General features: G+C 41.4%; 1 protein-coding gene across 1 annotated transcript in view; it reads left to right on the top strand.

The window, feature by feature from the left end:
• Positions 1–20,897, top strand: part of FSCN1 (fascin actin-bundling protein 1) — a 50,218-nt gene extending 29,321 nt beyond the window's left edge. The window contains exons 2-5 of the mRNA XM_068244831.1: positions 11,661–11,817; positions 12,599–12,720; positions 14,724–14,891; positions 17,262–20,897. Of these exons, the coding sequence (XP_068100932.1) occupies positions 11,661–11,817; positions 12,599–12,720; positions 14,724–14,891; positions 17,262–17,464 (650 nt within the window). The 3' untranslated portion in view covers positions 17,465–20,897. The remainder of the gene's footprint in view (positions 1–11,660; positions 11,818–12,598; positions 12,721–14,723; positions 14,892–17,261) is intronic.
• Positions 20,898–21,163: the final 266 nt, after the last annotated feature.

The raw sequence follows: 21,163 nt of genomic DNA, 5'->3' as shown, positions 1-21,163 counted from the left end.
CTTCACTCCTCCTCTGGAATGCCCTCCCACAACACATCCGTCACTTGCCAACCTTTGTTACCTTTAAACGCTCTCTAAAAACACACTTGTTCCGACAAGCATATGCTCTACCTTAGGCCACTTCCCTTTGTACGAAGTCCAAATTGCACTCCTACTAGATATCCTAAAACACAAAGCCTCTATATTTGCTGCATACTACCCCTCCTCCTGTTCCTCCCCCCCCCCCCCCCCATTCCCTTTAGATTGTAAGCTCGCAAGGGCAGGGCTCTCTCCCCCTTTTGTGTCTTGGTAACCATTATACATTTTATTCATCATGTTAATTTTAGCACGGTCATTACCAATTCTATAATTTGTATTTTGTATCATTCTGTGTATTTTGTCACGAATTATGTATCTTGTATAGTGGTGTACACCATTGTCTGTATTATGTACCCCATGTTTGTTTCTTACTTTGTACAGCGCCACGGAATATGTTGGCGCTTTATATAATAATAATAATAATAATAATAATAATAATAATAATAATAATAATTGTATATGTTGAAAAAATGTTTCCCAATGCAGATTGTAGTGTGATCTCCCCAGCAAATCCAAATTGGGATTTATCTTGTTTTATTTATTTGTAGCTGGATGAAACCTGACAAATGGCTTAATTCTGTTTTATTCCATGGATTTGGGGAAAAAGTGCCCCCAAAAAGGGCTCTAGTTTGTCCTGAAGTAAAAACAATATCCAGATCATTTAGGTGTTGTAAGTAGTGAATGTTATTGCTGCGTCAATGGGGACATAACGAACATGTTAGAACTACTCTGGTCCATAAGGTGAAAGCAATTTTTAGATTTGAATTGTTTAAAGAGGAACTGTTGCAAAAATCTTAAAATTTAATAAGTATATTTTTTTTTCCTGAGTAAGACAAGACAAATAACATTTATATTGCGCTTTTCTCCTTGCGGACTCAAAGCGCCAGAGCAGAGCAGCAGCCACTAGGGCGCGCTCTATTGGCAGTAGCAGTGTAAGGGAGACTTGCCAAAGGTCTCCTACTGAATTAGTGCTGGCTTACTGAACAGGCAGAGCCGAGATTCGAACCCTGGTCTCCTGTGTCAGAGGCAGAGCCCTTAACCATTACACAATCAGCCAACATCAGCAAGTAAAATGAGCCATACTTGCCTCTGAATCACCTGTTAGGGCTGGGACCCACCATGGGCGCTTTGTGGCAGTCGCAAAGCGCCAGCAATTTAACAAATTGTGGCAGTGCCACGATTTCACTGTGATTCTCAGAGAGCTCGTGATTTGGCTTCTGTAGTTGCCAGGCCTGTGGAGTCGGAACAAAAATCAGACGACTCCGTTTATGAAACCTCTGACTCCTGGTACTCAAAAATTACTCCAGCTCCTTACTCTACTTCTTACTAGGAAATTACTATGTTTTTCTTTTTCCATTCCTAATAAGAAAATTCACATGCAAATACCAAAATTTACATAAATAAGGTCAGTAGTAGCATTAGAAAACCCACATAAAACTGAGCAAAGGAAAAGAAAGTTATAGCTTTTAAAAATATAATCATACTGTGGATTTTCACACCCACAAGGTATGGGAAAATAGTCAAAATTGCATGTGAAAAATGTGCACATTCTGAAATGGATTGTTGCCATAAAACCGACAGAAAATCTAACAAATTAGAGCAGTGGTCCTCAAACTAAGGCCCGCGGACTGAATGTGGCCCCCTGAGGCTTTTTTACTGGCCCCACACAAAATGTATTACTTATAGATGCGGTCAGCTACATATTTAAATAGTGGTCCACATATAGAATAGCAGTGCTGGCACCACCCATCCACATAAAAAAAAAAAGCCAGAAAGCAGTAATTCGCTGGTTTTCATTCAAATTCCACATCAGGTGACATTGCTGTCTAATTGGACTCCAGGTTGTCACCTGGGTATGCTTCACTGTCTGGCCCGCAAACACATCTATGTCATTTTATGTATACTCCGGCCCCCAGCAGTCTGAAGAATGTTGACCCGGCCCTTGACCCAAAACGTTTGGGGACCCCTGAATTAGAGGTTACCTGGTACTATCAGCAGAAATTGGAAGAACAATGTTTTTTCTTCCATATTAACACTACACAGTTGCTTTTAACATTTCCTACCTCCCTTGATCCACTGTCCAATCATTTAGGACACTAATTGCAGTGTTATTTTAGGTAATTTTAATACTGCTCCAATTTAGCAGGAGAGGTGTCTACCCAGGTGAAGACCCTTTCTGGCATCCAGCAGGGAGGTCATGTTTGGACTTCTGCAGATCACTGTAACAGATGTAGCAGATCACGGAGTATCGGCCACAATAGATTTGCACGTTTTCAACCTAAACCATAACCAGCCAATTGAGCAGCTTTGCTGTTTTTCCAAGCTACCTGCATATCTTCAGGGGGCCTCCATGGCTCCCTTAATCTCTGTCCCTAAAAGTTCTTACTCACACATGAGATGCCATGACCAGGCTGCTTGGCTGCGGCCTCTTCTGATCACACCATGAGCACCAGTGGGAGTGGTGGTGGTAATGGCATCAGGAGAGCAGGTAGGCAAGATCATTTGAAAAAGCCGCAACTTTTAAAGGGCACGGCTATCTCCCCTAATGATTTTAGCAGCTGTACAGAAATCTTGGAGCACACACAGTATTAAACTGTCTCCTGCTGTAATAGCAGCTACAATATGTAGCTGCTATTTTCTATCTATTCATATATAGCAGCTACAATTTGTAGCTGCTATTTTCTGTGTGTAGCTGATTATTTGTTGCTGCAATTTATAGCACCAATGCGGGTGCCCTTTTTAAACAAGATGTTGGAAGTAAGGTTAGTTGCCCACCGGGATGGGTTGCTTAAGTACTTAAAGAGACTCCGTAACAAAAATTACATCCTGTTTTTTATCATCCTACAAGTTCCAAAAGCTATTCTAATGTGTTCTGGCTTACTGCAGCACTTTGTACTATCACAGTCTCTGTAATAAATCAACTTATCTCTCTCTTGTCAGACTTGTCAGCCTGTGTCTGGAAGGCTGCCAAGTTCTTCAGTGTTGTGGTTCTGCTATGAACTCCCCCTTCCAGGCCCCTCTATGCATACTGCCTGTGTGTTATTTAGATTAGAGCAGCTTCTCTCTTTCATCTTTTACAAGCTGGATAAATTGTCCTCTGAGCTGGCTGGGCTTTCACATAGTGAGGAATTACAGACAAGGGCAAAGCTGTTTGCAGGAAGAAAAGAGCAGCCTGAAACTTCAGTGCATGAGAGATACAGGGGGAAAGAAACACACAAATGATCTCTTGAGATTCAAAAGGAAGACTGTATACAGCCTGCTTGTGTATGGATGTATTTTCTATGTGTGGACATACTGTACATCAACCTACTTCCTGTTTTGGTGGCCATTTTGTTTGTTTACAAACAAACTTTATAAAACTGTTTTTAACCACTTTTAATGCGGCGAAATTGTGACAGAGGGTAATAGGAGATGTCCCCTAACGCACTGGTATGTTTACTTTTGTGTGATTTTTTTTTTTTTTAACAATACAGATTCTCTTTAAGGCTTTTTGGACGTATCTGCTATGTCCAAAAGGCTGCTGCTCGCTCCCGCGGCCGATCGTGCTCTCCTGTGCCGCTGCCTGTTAGCCCAGAGATCAATGAATGGGAATGCAGTGGAAACGACTGAAGGCTGAACTGGTTAAGGGTTAGGCACCACCAGGGGTGGAGTTAAGGGTTAAGCACCAGAAGGGGGTGTTTAATGGTAACGCACCACCATGGACTTGTTCTGTGTGAGGGAAGGTAGAGGTTAGGTCAGGGTAAAATATTGGTAATATTTACTAATGAATGTAGTAGAATATCGGTAACGCTACTGTTATCCTGCGCCCTTTTTAAGCGTGCAGCTTTTTCAAATGTTTGCAGGTAGGCTGCTTTCTATAGCACCAGCACACATGGGTATACAGGAAGAGGTGTCAGGGAGGAGGATTATTTTATTGGGCATGTATGTTATTTTTTTTTTTTCCCCTATTTTGTCTGTTGAGATTTACCTGTAAACATCCTACTTGCCAACAAATTGTGAGGTTCTTCTTCTACCTGATCCCAATTCTTGGTTTTATATTATCTTGCCTTTATATTATGTCTTGACTATTATTCCTGCCTCAACAATTCCCTCCTCAACCGTGTGTCTGGTACATCCTCAGAGTACTTCTGTAGTTAACTTAGGATAGAGGTTTATAAGCTGGCAATCCATTTGAGGTAAGATCTTGGTGTACTGACATTTGTGATATTCCCAAATTAAAGCTTCAAACTCACTTTATATTTCCTTGGCTAAAAGACTGTTTTCAAAGGTCTAAAAATATGATTGTGCTGAAACCCCCTAATGTCACTAGCTTTCTTCCGCAGTCCAACAAGAAAGATTATACTCACCTGATGCTATTGTTTCTGCAGAAGCTTCAAAGGAAGTTCCCACTACAAACTGCAATTGTGTGTTACGCCCACTCTTCTCTCCACAGAGCAGGAGCCAAGCAGTGTGTCTAATGCTCATTCCAACACTATCTGTGGAGATGATTTTGGATGTCAAGTCACAAATATATACCTACCTTAAGTAACTGAACTGTGCCTGATCTCGCCTACGCGGGGCTGCTCCTCTGGCTCCCCGTCAATATGGGATTTGCCATCATCCAGAGGAGGGACTGCAGCTGCAGCATTTTGAAGCATCTGGCAGTGTCATGCCCCCCTCACCCCAACCGCCACAATGCATGCTGGGATGAAGTCAGTCTATGCGAGCATATCTTCCAGCCAGGAGATTATTCACCTAGACATCTCCTGATATTCATTGCGGCGATAAAAAATCACACAAAAATACTAGATTGGCCAAAATTGCAGCATGTTTTCAATTTGTGGTGAAAACAGGCCCTTAGATCCTTTGCCTGAATACATTCCGAATGCTGCCTGTCCAGCAACCCCCGCCCATCTCATCATCCAGCATAATTCTTCTGCAGCATATGGCATCTCCCAGTACCCTCTTTTTTTTTTTTTTTTTTTTTTACAATCTGAGGAAAGAGAAGGAGACAAGTTAGCTCACCACTGACATACATCTATTAACGGGGATGAAGTTTCATGTGAGTGTTCACCTCCCCCACCTAGTGTTGCTGACGAAAAATAGACTTGGTGATAAAATAAGGACTAGCGTGAAAACCTGACACATTCACTGTGAAAAATGATCACAAAGTGTTAATGAGATAAGGTTCTTTAGTGAATGTAAGGCTTTAAATGCAGATTGACATTTTGAGAGAAGTTTCACATTCAGTATTATCACTGGGTAGACACTTGTGCTGTTAAAGTGGTCTGAAACTCTGACATAACGTTCAATAAAAATGTGTTTCTACTTTTTATTATTCATGCAGTTATCATATTTGCTTTTGTGCACAAGTAATATTGACTGTCTACAAATTTCAAGTTTCCAAAGTGCAGTTTTTCTTGCCCTGAAAGATTCCATTGCATTTTATTCCAACTGTTCTGAACTGAGTGTGTGAATGAAGCAGACACAGCTTCTCAAAAAAATTTTTTTTTTTTACTTGTTACAGACAAATGCATCAACATTGGAATGTAAACGAGGATACTGTTTGCAGTTTGGATGCGGATTTGATGCCGAATAGCAGGACAAAGTGCTTTGTTTACCATTTCAGTGATGTTCTGCTAAAAAAAATTTCTGGGATAGTAGCTTTAAAGCTGTGAGGATTCTTTTAGAGCAGGGGTAAGGAACCTAGGGCTCAGGAGCCAGATGTGGCTCTTTTGATGACTGCATCTGTGTCACTTGACAGGCAGCCTATTGGGCAAAAGTGCGGGGAACTCATCCTACAAAGTGAATCAATCCCCAAGTCAGTTAGCTAATTGTACAAGCTGTTAGTCGGTATTTTTCCTGTCTGGCTCTTGGGGAAATTGCTGAAACCCAAGAGAAGCCGAAGACGTGTCGGACCCTTCCGCTGCCCGGAGGATCAACTGTATACAAATCACCATGGCAACAGGGACGTGAGCCCTCTTCTGCGCATGCGCACTGTCCCAGTTTGAAACATTGTATGGCTCTCACGGAAATACATTTTAAAATGTGGCGTTTATGGCTCGCTCAGAAAAAAGGTTCCTGACCCCTGTTTTAGAGCAAAGTAGAAATGCTGGCTTTCAGACCTTTAAATGATCAAATGCAAGATTAGAAGGCAACATGTGCTGAAACGTCATAATTAGTGGGTCACAGATTTTGATTTGGGCGGATGGCTGACTATCACTAGCTTAGTTAATCTGCCTCTAAAGTGGGAGGCTCTTTGGGCATCATTCATCTCTTTAAAACATCAGAACTGTACGTTGTACTATAGGTTCAGAACCTGTGTACAATATTTGAGATCTCTCTGCCATTACTGCCCTTGTATTTTATAAAGTAGACTTCATGTTTAGTAATGCAGCATATGTGATTTGAATGTTTACATTCCTTTCTATGTAAGGCTTAAGTACTTGGACTGTTTACACTACGCAAATGTAATGTATGATTTTGACATGTAGTATGTGATTTGAATACTTAGCAAAGGCCTTGACTGTGGCTTTCAAGTGAGATGGACCATTCTGATAAATATCTGGCATTATGAAAAGTCTGGGGGGGGGGGGGGGCACACTTGAACAAAGGACGCCAGATTCCTCCAGTCTAGGCCTAAACGATTTTAGGAAAAGATTGAATTGCACAATTTCTGACAAATTGCAATTTCGATTCAATTCATGATTCTTAATACACAACGATGGATCACGATGGTGAGTATGCAGTCCTCCAGTATAGTTAGCCATGTATAGGTGCCCCCAGCATAGTTTAGCCAGCTATAGGTGCCACAGTAAAGGTCAGCTAACTATAGGTGCCCCAGTATAGGTAAGCCAGCTATAGATATTGCAGTACATGTTAGCCATCCAGATCCCCTTTAGTGTATATAAGCAGATCCCCCCCCCCCCTTTAGTGTATATAGCCAGATTTCACCCCCCCCCCACACACACACACACACACTTAGTGCCTGTAATGTATATAGGCAGATTCCTCCCCATCCCTTTAGTGTATATAGCCAGTCGTCCCCCCCCCCCCCCCCCTTAATGTATATAGCCAGATTCTCCCCCCCCTAGTATAGACAGATCCCCCACTTTAGCATATACAGCCAGATCCTCCATTTAGAATAGGCAGATACACTTTCCTTTTTAGAGTGTATAGCCAGATCCCTTAAGTATAGGCAGATGGTGTGTGTGTGTGTGTGTGTGTGTGTGTGTGTGTGTGTGTGTGTGTGTGTGTCTATAGGCAGATCCCCGCCCCCCCCCCTCGCCGCTGGAACCTCCTCTCCCGACCCCTCTCCTCCAGCAAGTTCTGAAGCCATTTGGCTTCACCGCATTAGATTGCTGTGCGGTGAGCCGCAGTGAACAGGCAGCGAGTGTTGCCTGGTAACGGTGGCCGCCAGGAAGTGATGAGACACTTCCTGGTACAGGCCCTGCGATACTTGTCACCACTCGCTGCCTGTTCACCACAGCTCACCGCACAGCAATCTAATGCGGTGAAGCCAAATGGCATCAGAACTTGCTGGAGGAGAGGACCGGGAGAATAGGTTCCAGCGTAGGCAAAAATCACCGCAAAACCGCCACCTTGACGATCTGAAGATCGGCAAGCCCCTGATCACGTTTTTAGGTTTAAAACCTGAAAATCATTCAGCCCTACTCCAGTCACTGTACTAGGTGACTATATAGCAATACAATCCATTCAGGCAGGTACCACTGGATTAAAAGTAGCTTTTCATCATTTAAATGACATCCAGTCAATATGTCATTTATGTCAACATGTCAAAAATGTAATTTTAACGATTTTTCACTAAAACCGCACTTTTTAATATGGTGGTGCCTGCCTGAATGTCCATGGTGTTCTGAAAAGTCTATGCTGTTTTGTAACTCTGCTGCAGTAAATATATATTATAAGTGGCAGTAAGAAAACCCCACATCCATTTGTCATCAAGAAGGAGGGTCTATCTTATGGAAACAGTGGCGGTAAATATAAAAAAATTATAAACTTTTTTTTTTTTTTTACTTTTATTTTAAATGTACATTTAGAAATAGTTAGTTGCCACTGCAGGGTCCCTCAACCAGAACTAGAAAGTTAGCACCTCACACTGAGAGGTTAGACCCCCTTTGGTAATTTCTACTGCTTCTTGGTGAATAAATGCATAAGACCTGTATTTTGCTGCTCCATTTGGGTGAACAGCCTAGCACTGTATGGCATTTATTGCTGTAGCGTTTGTAATGATCCAGTAAGGAATGTAAGTTGTTAATCGTTAAACTACAGTTGAGACTGGAGAAAGTAGGTCAGTATTTTTGTAGAAAGAACCAGGGCTATGGAGTCGGAAGAATAATTGAGTACCTGGAGTCCAAGTCAGACTTGGAATATTTTTAAACTGTTATTAAAAAGCACTATGTTTCAGATAATAGTCATAACTTGTGTATATACAATAAACGGTGCTTAGTCCACAAAATGCTAAACCAATAAAGTTACTTGTGTTGCTGCAATAAAGCAGTCTTGTATAATAACCTCTTATAAGATGCACTAGTTAGGGATGGTCAATGAGATAAAAATACTTCTGAGTTGATACACGTTTATGCAAAGCTATACAGCCTAAATGGGCCCTTACACTGGTCGATTTCAGCGATCAATCGATTCTTTCAAATTGATTTTTGTGGCCGATTTCGATGATTTGATCTGACAGGATGGAAGATCTAGGTTGGTCTGCTGCGGGTAGCAGATCGATGGCCCATAGGGTTGCATTGGATCTAATGGTCAAATAATGCATTTATATTTCATTCTGAAATCTATTGGAAATCTGTTCCTAGTGTGTGGCACACATCAGCTAGATTCCTGCCAGATTCGACTTGACAGGCATCTGACAGAAATCTATCTGATGGTCAAATCTAGAAGTGTATGGCCACCTTAAAATGGACCAATCCACTCTTGGTGGGATTTGATCAGTCAAGCTGCATACATTTTCATAATCCTGCATCAATTGAGAATAATTTAAATCTCACTGACTGTCCCTTGTCACTATTGTGGTGTCCAGCTAAACTATTATGCAAACTGACATTTATACATCCTTTTTTAATATGTATTTTAGCACGTTGCAAAAGTGTTTTGTTTTGGAGCAGTATTTTTTTCTTAGGGAACCTAAACTGAGAAGGATAGGGATTTTTTCTTTTAAAATGCCAGTTGCCTGACTCTCCTGCTGATCCTGTGGCTCTAATACTTTCCAGTCAGACTGGATTGGCTGCAAGCTTGTTTCAGGTCTGTGATTCAGCCACTGCTGCAGCCACAGAGATTTGCAAGACTGCCAGGTTACTCGTATTGTTTAAAAAAAAAAATATATCCCTTTCAGTTTAGGTTCCCTTTAAACAAACAAGTGTTTGATTGGAGAGATCTATAAGTAAATATCTTTAAATATTACTATATTTTGTTCCGGTTTAGGACCACCTACTGGGACATTGCACATCTTGGTGCTAGTGACCTCCATTTCTCTTCAAAACCAATAGACTTCAAAAGTTTGTGGCCTGAAAATTGAATTCCTTTTGTTGTGGAAAAAGTCGGAGTATGTGTGAAGTGCTATGTTTGATAACAGAACGGAAACATTATGTTTAAGGGCATGCATGGTTCTCAGACGACCTAGGGAAGCCAAGTTTTAGGGGAAATGTTGCGGCTAAAGGCTGCATTTGGTTTTTAAATGCACACCGACAAGGTTAATATCTTTGTTAGGGGTGGGGGGGGGGAGGGAGGAGTAAGAAAATATCTAGGGATATATGTGCAAGTTTTCAGAATGTCTCTGAGGAATGTAATTTAAGTTTGATTAGTTAGCTGCTATAATGAAAACCAAACAAAGGGATCAAAGTATTCTCTCCATTATTACAAATTGTGAGATACCCCTCTCGTTGTACTGCAGTATAGTGTTGGCCCGCAACTTTAAGGCCCTATTCCATATAATTCTATAGGCCTGTTCACTGTACTGGGTTGTGACTGATCGCGGTATTCTAGCTTGCTGCATGCGGGCTTTGTATTTTTATTTTATTTATAAAGCACCAACCTATTAAGCAGAAAAAAGTCTATGTCCAAACTTCGTTGCATTTTAAGGCGACTGTTGTGCAACTGACCACTGTAAATCTAGCCTGAGTATTAACGCATGTAACTTCTGTCTGCTTCAGGACAAATTCCACATGATTGATGTGTAATAGAGGAAAAATCACAGGTTTTTCTAGCAGAGTAAGGCCCAGTGCACACCAAAACCGATAGCAGATCGTCAAAATGCTAGCGGTTTTGAGAGCAGATATTTGGCCAGGTGCACACCAAGCGGATTTTGTATGCGATCCACCAGCCGCATCAGCCAGTGAAGACGCTTGGCTATTGTATTTCAATGTGTGGTGCACACCGGCGGTTTGAGGTTTTTTAGCAAACCGCAAACGCGCAGCAGGAGGTGCGTTTGCGGCTTGGCAAAAACCTCAAACCGCCGGTGTGCACCATCCCATTGCAATACAATAGCCAAGCATTTTTCCAGGCGGATGCGGCCGGCAGATCGCTCCAAAAACCGCTCGGTGTGCACTGGGCCTAACTGCACATTACTCTTAGATGTATCCACAGTTAGGGCTGTGACACACCAGAAATTCTCCCCAAATGCTAGAGGTTTCAAAAGCTCTTCCCAATGGGAATGGGAATGTTATGGAGTTTTTGTTTTTTTTATTTTTTTTACAAAACCTCATCGCTCGACACATAGGATAACATTAGCAGGAGGTTTCAAAAACTCAAAATGCTCAGAAAAACTCATCTGGTGTGCACCAGGCCGACTGCCTAGGGCCTGATTGATATTCAGGGTTCCTGTCGGCACGCTTTACAATGTAATCCTACCCTGGGCTAGTTTTGAATTGTATTGAACAGCTCTTCTACAGCTTTATCAGAAGTTTACCTAAAGTGCACCTCTGGTGTAAATACAGCGTACCTCTGTTTTTATCAGCAGAGTTCTGGCTCATACTCTGCCCTCTTGCAGAGAATGGCTACAGCCTTTTCTGTATCGTGTATAGAAAGGCAGAGGCTTTCTGCACGGGGCAGTGATTTCAGTGCTGGGGCTTCCAATGTGAACTTGTCCAGTGACACTATCTTCACGGAGACTGTATATACTCCCTATGTTTGGATTTCCTCTAGAAAACTCCGGTTTTCTCCCACATACCTCAAAAAATATACTGATGGGCCAATGTGGAGGAAAACAAATTGATGATCTGCATGGAGTTTGTATGTTCTCCCTGTGTTTGCATGGGTTTCATCCGGGTACTTAGGTTTCCTTTTGCATCCCAATGATTATATACGTTATGTAAAACGTGCTGTGGAAGAGGTCAGTGCTACATCCTATACCGGTAACAATAATAGTAAAACAAGATGGGTAGATTGACCCTAGTTTGTGATGGTGGCATTAGATTGTGGAAATCTAATTCAGAGCATGCCCCAAGCTGGCTAGTGCTCGCTTCAGCTACTCAAACTCTGGGCCCTATGGAAGAAAACTGCTATACAAACAGGAGTGTCAACATTTACATTAATCCCCCCCCTTTTTTTTTTTTTTTTTTTTTTTGTAGGACTAGACCTCTCAGCCAATCAAGATGAGGAAAGTGACCAAGAGACTTTCCAACTGGAAATCAACAAGGACACCAAGAAATGTGCGTTTAGGACTCATACTGGAAAATATTGGACCCTTTCCAATAATGGTGGAATCCAAGCTACTGCTTCCACTCTGTGAGATTCATACTTCTTCATATTTCAAGTAGACAGGGAATGATTGCATTTACTGTATATATTTTTTCATTTTAATTTAGTTCTGAGTGTGTATGTATAGAGATATATTATATTATATTTTTTCCCTAAGAGAATGCAGGGCCGTTGCTTCTGTGTGCAACTCTGCTTACAGAATAGGAGGAGGCGAGCCGATAAGAGCTGGGTGCTCACCAAAACTAGCAGAGTGGAGCACCCGGCTAGAAGAGAACTGGACTTACTGGGCCTCTGAAATGTGTTTTTTTTTTTTTTTTTTTTTTTTTTTTTAGCATGGCAGTTAACTCTCTTCTGTTGACATGCTGGTCAAACCAGCAAATGATGTTCCTTAGAATGTGAAATATTATTTCAATGTTTGGATGCCCCTGACCTGTGGTGACACTAGCAGCAGAGCAATTTGTTGCCAAGCAAAATGGCAAGTGATTGCTAGCAGCTCTTGCTAATTACAGCTCACCCAGTGTGGCATAAATTAGATATGGATGCAACGCCTAAGAATGGCCTTCCTTTATAAATAGAATGAATTGTGCCTTTTGTTGATCATGTCTGCCCTGGATAAAGTAACCCATTATGAAAAGAATATTTTTCTAATAGCTTTAAGTTCTCTAGCAGTGTATGTCCTTTTTTTTTTTTTTTTTTTTTTTATTATAAATTGATACCCAGTATATTCACATCCAGAGGCATTTGTAAGTGATTCTTCTTTTCTGTCAATGCAGTCCAGTGTTTACAATATTTGTCTTGCTTCTTACAGAAATGACAATTGTTACTTCAGCATTGACTGGTGTGATCGGCGGATTACACTGAGAGCAGCAAATGGAAAATATGTGACTGCTAGGAAAAACGGACAACTGTCAGCATCGGTGGATTCTCCTGGTGAGGCTTTCCGCTTAATATCTACATTGTCCTACATACTCTCTAGAAATATATTTATTTTATTTATGGCGCTTCTGCAGTGTATTATCACTATGAAAATGGTTCTGCCTTCCAAGCTTGCTAGTGACTTTTCCCATGCCATGTTCTGGGCTGCAGTGTTCTGAGACCACAAAGTATTGCAGTAACTAGGCCTTTGTTCGCCTTGCAATTAGTGCATGAAAGACTAGCAGTGTTGGTTTCCTTCCCTCCCCCATGTTGAACTGGGTGAGCGACTGATGAGGGATTGTACCATTTTAGAATATAGCCTGACCAGGATTTGCACAGTTAAGTTAGCCATACACTGGCAGATGGCCACCAGATTGGATGTAGAGATTGATCACTTTCTGAAATATGATCAGAGAAGGATCATTACTGCCACACACTGTGTAAATATTTCATAGATTTTACCTTTGATATCATAGTTGAGTCTATCCTGAATAAATGGCTCATAGGGATATAAAGCTGTTAGGAGACGAGGCACAGTTTTGTTTTTTGACACCAAGGACAGATTTCAGGATCCCTGGCTATGTATTAATTATTCCCGTAACTTAAAGTGACATGAAATAGATATTTGTATGTACAGTGCCAAGCACAAAAATATGCTGTGCTGCTTTTTGTTAATATTCAGCTATGGAACTGACAGTTTTTCTGGACCCAGTTGGACTATAGCCTCCTTCACTGATAAGGAATTACAGCTTACCTGGCAGAGAACTGAGTTTCTGAGAGTAGGGGATAGATAAAAAGGGCCCATTTGTCATATATCTTAGCACTCTGAGATAAGGAACAGACTGTTTCATTGAGCTAAACAGGTAAAGAGCTGGCACATCTAAAGAAATATCCTTATATTGGTTCCATGTAAAAGCATAGGGCCAACGTTTCAGAGCTGCGTAGGGCCCCTTTATCAAGACAAGATTTGCTCACAGGCAAAATCTGTCTGTTGCCGTTTAAAACTCCTGTTTTCAGGAAAAAAAGGGAGTCAGGCTCCTCATGCAGGACGATGTGTATGCAGCAAGTGGCAGGGATGTCATCCCTCTTTTCTACTTTGCGCACACCCTCCACGGATTGGATTCTTTAGTGTGTGTGAGAGACATTACAATTCTGTTTCATTGAGCAGAGAAAAAACAAATATTTAAACATAACCTAAAACCGTATCTTAAAGTAATTTTTAGATGTAGGATTATTTATTATTATTATTATTATTATTATTATTACAATGATCTCATCAGTTTATTTCCATTTAACACTTTTATCGTGATTGATTTTGTGAACCCAGTTACTTTACCAGTCTTAATTACTATACTCATGTATCTCTGTTGGGGAACTCAGTTATTTAACAAAACTCCTCAGCTGAACCCCCCCCTCCCAAATATTGCTTCCTCCAGGGCCTCTGCAGAATGTTAGCAACAGAGCTCACCTGTCCTCCGGCATGCTCCTCTTGTGTCTTTTCTACATCCCACACTGACGCCTGTATGTAGTCATGTAACCTACATGCTGTTGGTTCACAGGGAAAAGGCGCTACAAAGGGGATGGATACAAGACACAGGAGAGCTGTGGTGGACCGGTGAGTGTACGCTCCGCTGCCAACACTCTGCAAGTACAGTTTAAGCGAATTTACCACTGCATACCTGACCCACCCCCTTTCAAGCAAGATCTTTTTGTGCAGAGCAATTGATCGAATCCGCTGGAGATTGATGCCCCAACATGGCTGCCTGATTGTAATTTTGATGTCCTGAGTTGTCAGATACTGCAGCTTCTCTTGAAATTATGGAAACCAAACTGCTGATTTATAGGAGAGAGCAAGAAATATAGCATGTAATTACTTTTTAGTTCATCTTGTATACAATTTCAGCTGTATTGGATAATGTGTGGTGGAGGGGGCTAATTCTCATGAGTGGGTTTTTGCCAAGTTCTTTATACAAGCATGGATTAGCTTTGATTTTAATGTTAATGTTTTGTTTCCGTAGCTGAGACAGAGCATATCCTGATGAAACTTATCAATCGTCCACTAATTGTCTTAAGGGGAGAACATGGATTCATAGGCTGCCGTAAAATGACTGGAACTCTTGATTCAAACCGCTCAATATATGATGTCTTTCAGCTGGAATTTAATGATGGGGCGTATAGCCTTAAAGGTAAGAGTATGATGAGGGGATAATCCTGTTTACCCAAATCCAAGATACATCCGCTCACAAGGAGTATAGTAGAAACTTTTTTAATTTAGATCGTCCACTTAACTATGTCTTCACCTTTCTGTGATGAGCCATGAGGACACACTGAATGGCATGAACATGCATGTGGGTATATCTCTTGATTGTACTTGCTAAATATATGGAAAAGGGTAAACTGAGGGAATATACTTTGAATACTTTACTGATTTTTAGGTCTGCAACCCAAAATCCACTTATTTATCAGAGTGCCAACTCTGCAATTTATACCGAATACTGAGGTTTTAGTTAAGAAAAACAACTTCTATCATAAAGGGAACTCTACACTTAAAATGCAGCAAATACACGCACATATGAAATGCAGAAATTACTCAATATATGAAATGCTGTAATTACCACCATATATTAAAAGCAGTAATTACTCCACATATTTATAGCAGCTATTAACCCCCCAAAATTAAATGCAGTAATGCCCTGACATTTAAAATGCATCAGTCACCTCACAGATGAAATGGAGCAATTGCCCTACCCTGGCTAGCCAGTTCCTCTTCCATACAAATGCTGCCCTGGCTAAACCTCTCCAGGATCTCAGGCGGTAGGTAGCTGCAGCTGGTCAAGAGGTTGCGTAGTGATGGTAAGTTGCTGTTGCTGAGGAAGTGTAAGTAGGTAGTTGGGTAGCTGCAACTGGGAGAGAGGGTAGGTAGAGTGATTGGGTAGCTGCTGAATGACAGTAGAGTGTACAGATAAGTACGGTAGCTGCAGCTGGGTAGTAGGTAGGGGCAGCAAAGCTGTTGGCAGAATGGATAGCTGTATGGAAGTGTAAGTTGCTGCAGTTGGGTGGGAAGGTGATCAGGTAGTTATAGGGAGGATAGGCAGCTGGGCAGGCTGTATGGAGGTTCGGTACCTGCAACTGGGTGGTTTGTATAAGGGAGGGTAGCTTCAGATGGGCTGGTGGTAGGAGGATGGGTAGCTGCAATAGGCAGGAGTGTAGGTAGCTTTAGCAGGCCATGGGTAGAGACTGTGGGTAACTGTTGCTGGATGGTAGGTAGGATAAGTACATGCTGTTGGGCAGGAGGTAGGTAGGGAGTGGAGGTATATGCTGCTGCTGGGTAAAGGGAGGTAGGGTTAGTAGGTACATTTGGGGGGTGGTAGTTAGGGAGGGTAGTTACATTCTGCTGCTGGGTTGGTGGTAGGTAATAGTGTTGCGCTCCGCAGGTTTGTAATTGAAATTATGAGTACAACTTGCTGGCTGCGGCAGATGGGGGTTAACTTTTGTTGGCCCCAAGGGTTGTATAAAGCGGAGTTCTCCAACCCTGTTCTCAAAGCCCACCAACAGTACATGTTTGCAGGAAACCACACACAATCATAGGTGGGGTAATTAGTGTTGCAGCAGAGCTCATTAAAGGAATCATCCGGCAAAAACAGTCTCCCTACGATCTACTTACCTTGGGCTTCCTCCAGCCCCCACCGCAGCTCTGCTCCCAGCCCCCCGGCCCAGGGTCCCCACCGGTGCAGAGGCACGTTGTCCGGAGTGTACTGCGCAGGCACATTAGTTCTGCGCCTGCGTAGTACACTCCGGACAATGTGGACTTGATTGACAGAGGCGCAGTGGAGGACGACCTCGAGGTCTGCCTCTGCACTGGTGGGGACCCTGGGCCAGCGGCTGGGAGCGGAGCTGCGGGACATGTAGGCAGCAAGGGACTGGAGGATGCCCCGGGTAAGTAGATCGTGGGGAGCCTGTTTTGCTGCCTGATTCCTTTAACTACCTATGTGACTTTATACAGAACATGCAGTGTTGGTGGGCCTTGAGGACAGGATTGGGAAACACTGGTATAAAGGTTACTACTGACAAAAATAACATTTCCTCTAAATTCATCTCTCCCCATCAGCTGTTCATCAAGGGGAATAGATCTATATTGCGGAAACGGTAAAACATACTGTATATCGCAAGATGTGCAAATTTCTTCTTAATGCACTGAACAGAGATGAAGATTACATTCAATGCCATCAATATCCACAGATCCACAGTGGCATGCTTAAAACTGCACCATCTCCATCTTCCACAGCCCACCTACTCAACCTCTCTGGTGGTAATCCTGAGCTAAGCTCGGGCTAGCTGCCGGGAGCTCAATGCAGAGTGTAGCGCGCAGCAGGCATCTTTACTCGCCTCCCAGGGGATCCAGACGTCTGTATCAGTTCTCCTTTCCGTCCTCCGAGGCTCTAAATCGCTCTGTGGTGAGATCAATGACAACGATCTCACCAGAGTTACAGTGCCACCTGAAACTTGAGCATTAGTCTCTAATAATTTTTTTTTTTTTTTTTTTTTTTTTAATATAGACTCCACAGGAAAACACTGGACCATGGGAAGTGATGCCTCTGTTACCAGCAGTAGCTCTACACCTGTTGATTTCTTCTTTGAGTTCTGTGACCAAAATAAGGTAGCAATCAAAGTGAATGGCCTTTACCTGAAGGGTGATCACGCTGGAGTTCTGAAAGCCAATGCAGAGTCAATTGATTCCTCCACCCTGTGGGAATACTAGAAATCAGGAACCTGTGCCTCCAGCTTTCGCTTCATCTGGCCTTGTTGGAAAAATGGAACTTGCATTCTTTTTGTCTCTGCCTGCCCCAGTGGGGCACTATGTAAAAGCTTTGGTAACTGGAAATCTTATTTCATTTGCTCCCATATAGAAGGATAACTGCATTTTTAAAACCCATTTGCTCCTTTTTGCTGTAGCCATTGAAGTGGTAGCAAGCAAGCCTAACCTTAACCCTCAATAAATTGTGTACTTGTGCTCAAACAAAAGGCCCCACCACAACTAAGTATTCAGAGAAACATTCTTTGCATCCCTTTAGTATGCTGGCTTCTACAAACTTGTGTAGCTAGCTGGCAGAGGTGGTGTGATGTGATCACTTAAATCACTTCTGCATTGTGGTAGCACAGCTAATAAGTTTTTATGTTTTATGCAGAATTACATACCTGTTTACAGCATCCAGTGTACAAAGCCAAGCTCTGGGAAGATCGATTCTCCCTGTGCTCACTTAATCTTTTCTGTGCACCAGTAAACAAGTTTTTGCATGTTTGAGAGATGATTGGTACATCTAGCAGTGAGGTTCTCCTCTTCAGAGGCCCTTATATTGGGTTCTGCAGAGAGCAGTTCACAGGTGTTTTTTGTCTGATGCTGCAGAGATGCATGCAGATTTACACTTGGCCTTGTGTGTATTGGCACTATACAGGTGCGAATAGGGTGCCTGCTTTCTCGAGCTTTTTTGTTTTGGGTTTTCATCTTTGTACACATGCATCTGACATTTCTGAACACACATTCCATGCATAAATGCATTTTTTTTTAACCATTAAGGACCAATAATTATGGCAAAAGGAGCCACGTAATGTTTCAAAGGTGCAGTTATCCTAAAGAGAAGAGGAACAGGACACCTGGTTGTCATAAGTAGAGTATTACATAAGAAGTATAACTGGAACAGAGATATGTTTAACTCTGAAAATTTCACTTCTCTGTGGCAGCCAATAAAAAAATTAAATGAAAATCAATGATTTGGCAATGGTATACCAGGAGTTGTACCAAGATGCACATTTCGGCACTGTGGGCTTCTCTGTATTGTGTAAAGACTGGGCCCTATGGTATCACAAGGGATTTTAGTCGGCTACCAGTATTTTTCAATTCTGCATCGTTCCTTTAGTGTACCAAGATTTGGTACAATGCAGCTAAAATACAGATCTTCAGCTGAATAGATCTTTTGATGGTACCCATGGAGGTAAGTGTGCACTCCCAATGACTTCACACCTGCCTCCACTTAAATGGTTACTCCAAGTCATTTTGTTTCCCATATTGTAGATAAAATAAGAAGGCAGAGGCACCATTATTCACAGCAGATCCTGATAAAATAGATGAGTAAAACCCAACCCTAGGTATTTTATGTAGTTTTGCATAGGGAAGTGTAATAACCTCTGACATGATGCTAACAAAGAGGTTCTAACACTAACCCACTAGTCTGCAAAACATAATTGTCTCAGTCTCTGAACAGGAATGAAAATCTTCCCCAAAGGGGACACCCTCAATAAAAACGGAATTCAACATTTCCCTCTGTTGGGAAAAATAAGTTTTGACAAAATGCAGACATAAAATACAATGCCATCAATTTATGCTACCTCTTTTATAAAAGTCAAATGTTAACTATTACTTCTGAACACGGTTGAGATATTTGGTTAGTGTCCATTTACATAATGCCATTTTACGAGTGCAATTGTATTCTCTGAAACTGTGCAGTGTGCTCTTTATTAGGGGTACAAGAGGCACTGTACTGATCAGGAGGAATAAAGATTGCGGCAAACTTTGAGAGGTGCAAGTTATCAGCTAATTTAGTAAGTTCAGGTAGAGGCAGCTGCAGATTGGAGGTGTAACACATGCTCTGCAGGTTCACAAAAGTGAAAGGAAATTTACTGCTGCTAGGTGAACAAAGATCATGCTGACCAGGGAGTAATTTTGAAAAGTGGTAATGTTCTGTGTAGGAGTGACCGTAAAACAGTTATGGGTATATAGCAAAGTTTAGCGTCTAGTAATATCACCTCCTATGCACATTTCTTCTTTAGATCCTAGATGGGTGCTTGCTTTAAATACCTCTTGTTTTAGCCCAGTAATGTTTAGACTGCTTTTTAAGCTGGTGGTATAAAGAGAATACTGTATTTTGTCAGACTTAACTGCATAGAACTGCTCATTTGTAAACAGAAAATGTACTACCTCAAACCTATGACAAAGGCTGTAATCTTGGCATCTTGATCCAAAATGGCCGCAACTACAAGATCTACCGCATTTACACAGAAGATACAAAAAAAAAAAGCCCATAAACCAGGTTTCCTGTGCCAACAATTCAAAATACAGCCGTGCCTGATGCTTAATATTGGTAAGACCATCTTCAAACACAAAGCAGACTTGGACTTCACAATAGACTTTCCATGGGTGATGTCTTTTTACAAGATTTCTTTAGCTATATGCACAAAGTTAACGTGTATTTTTGAAGTTTCTCACTATTGGGACATGCTCTACATAATGGTGCTATCTGAATAATGTCAGAAGTTCATGAATCATTTGCATGGGTCTATACAGCCTAACTATTTATAAAGTGGTTATAACTTTAAGTGTTTCACTTGGGAGTTGGTCCTGTCTGGTTTGCTGTGAAATTGTAAAATTGATCAGCACTGGAGAGAAATGATAAATACTTGCAAACTATATGATGGCAGAAGTAACCCAAAACTGCACAAATCTCTAATATTTAAAATGGTATAAGTGAAGTCAACAAACAGTGTCATCATGTCTATTGCTTTTTTACAGATCCTTCTCTTGTGTAGATGTAGAGGCTTAAATTACCCTTTTGGGGTATACATCTCAGTTCATTATTGTGATAATTTATTTCTTATATGAGCCACCTTTTTAACACTCTTTAGACCACAATCTGTGAATTTTAAGTAAGAAATTCTACTTGCCCATTTATAACAAGAATTTCTTAAAACCTGTGTATTTCAAAATTCCATGAAATCTCAATTTATTGAATGTTATGCCATGTCTGCACATTGTACCATGTTCTCTGTGAAACAAAATGCCTTTTATACTGGATATATTAGATAATAAAATTACCTTAACAGTATTATGTATGCAATAGTTTTCCTATAGGCATTGTTTTCAGCCAGTAACTGCTAGAATTGTTTTATGCATTTATAGTAACAAATATCAGATTTAGCCAAATCGGTTTTCTTTTCAACACCCTTTGGACTTTGTACACTGGACATCAACTGTCCATTGCAGTTTTTAAGATGGAACAAAAAATATTCCCCATGTTCCTCGGCTTCGCTACTTGTGAGCTTGTGCTGTTTTTTTTCTTCTAGCTGGTCTGCAAAGTTACTGTTTTGCTGATTATGTACGGCTTTTACCATTTAATGATAAATAAAACTGGAGAACTGTATTCTGTGTGGTTATCATTGTATTCTAAAAAAAAACTCCTAGCTTGCTATGCTGTATATTGTACATGGCTGCGGTTTTCCCAGTTCTTTTTGGGCTACCAAGTCTGGACCTAATTTATCAAGATTGGGGGGAAAGAACCTGGGCGAAGGTGGAATGGTTCATTGAAAGAAACCAATCTTTTCACTTAAGGTGTACTTGAACTGACATGTGACAAAGTACCAATCCCACTGTGAAAAATTAAAAAAAGGAAACCCTTTTCAATTTCTA

This window comes from Hyperolius riggenbachi, chromosome 7 (assembly GCF_040937935.1).
Source record: "Hyperolius riggenbachi isolate aHypRig1 chromosome 7, aHypRig1.pri, whole genome shotgun sequence".
In the NCBI taxonomy this organism is placed as follows: domain Eukaryota; kingdom Metazoa; phylum Chordata; class Amphibia; order Anura; family Hyperoliidae; genus Hyperolius; species Hyperolius riggenbachi.
The sequence above is the reverse complement of the archived record's forward strand: the minus strand, read 5'-3'. Positions and strand labels throughout refer to the sequence as shown.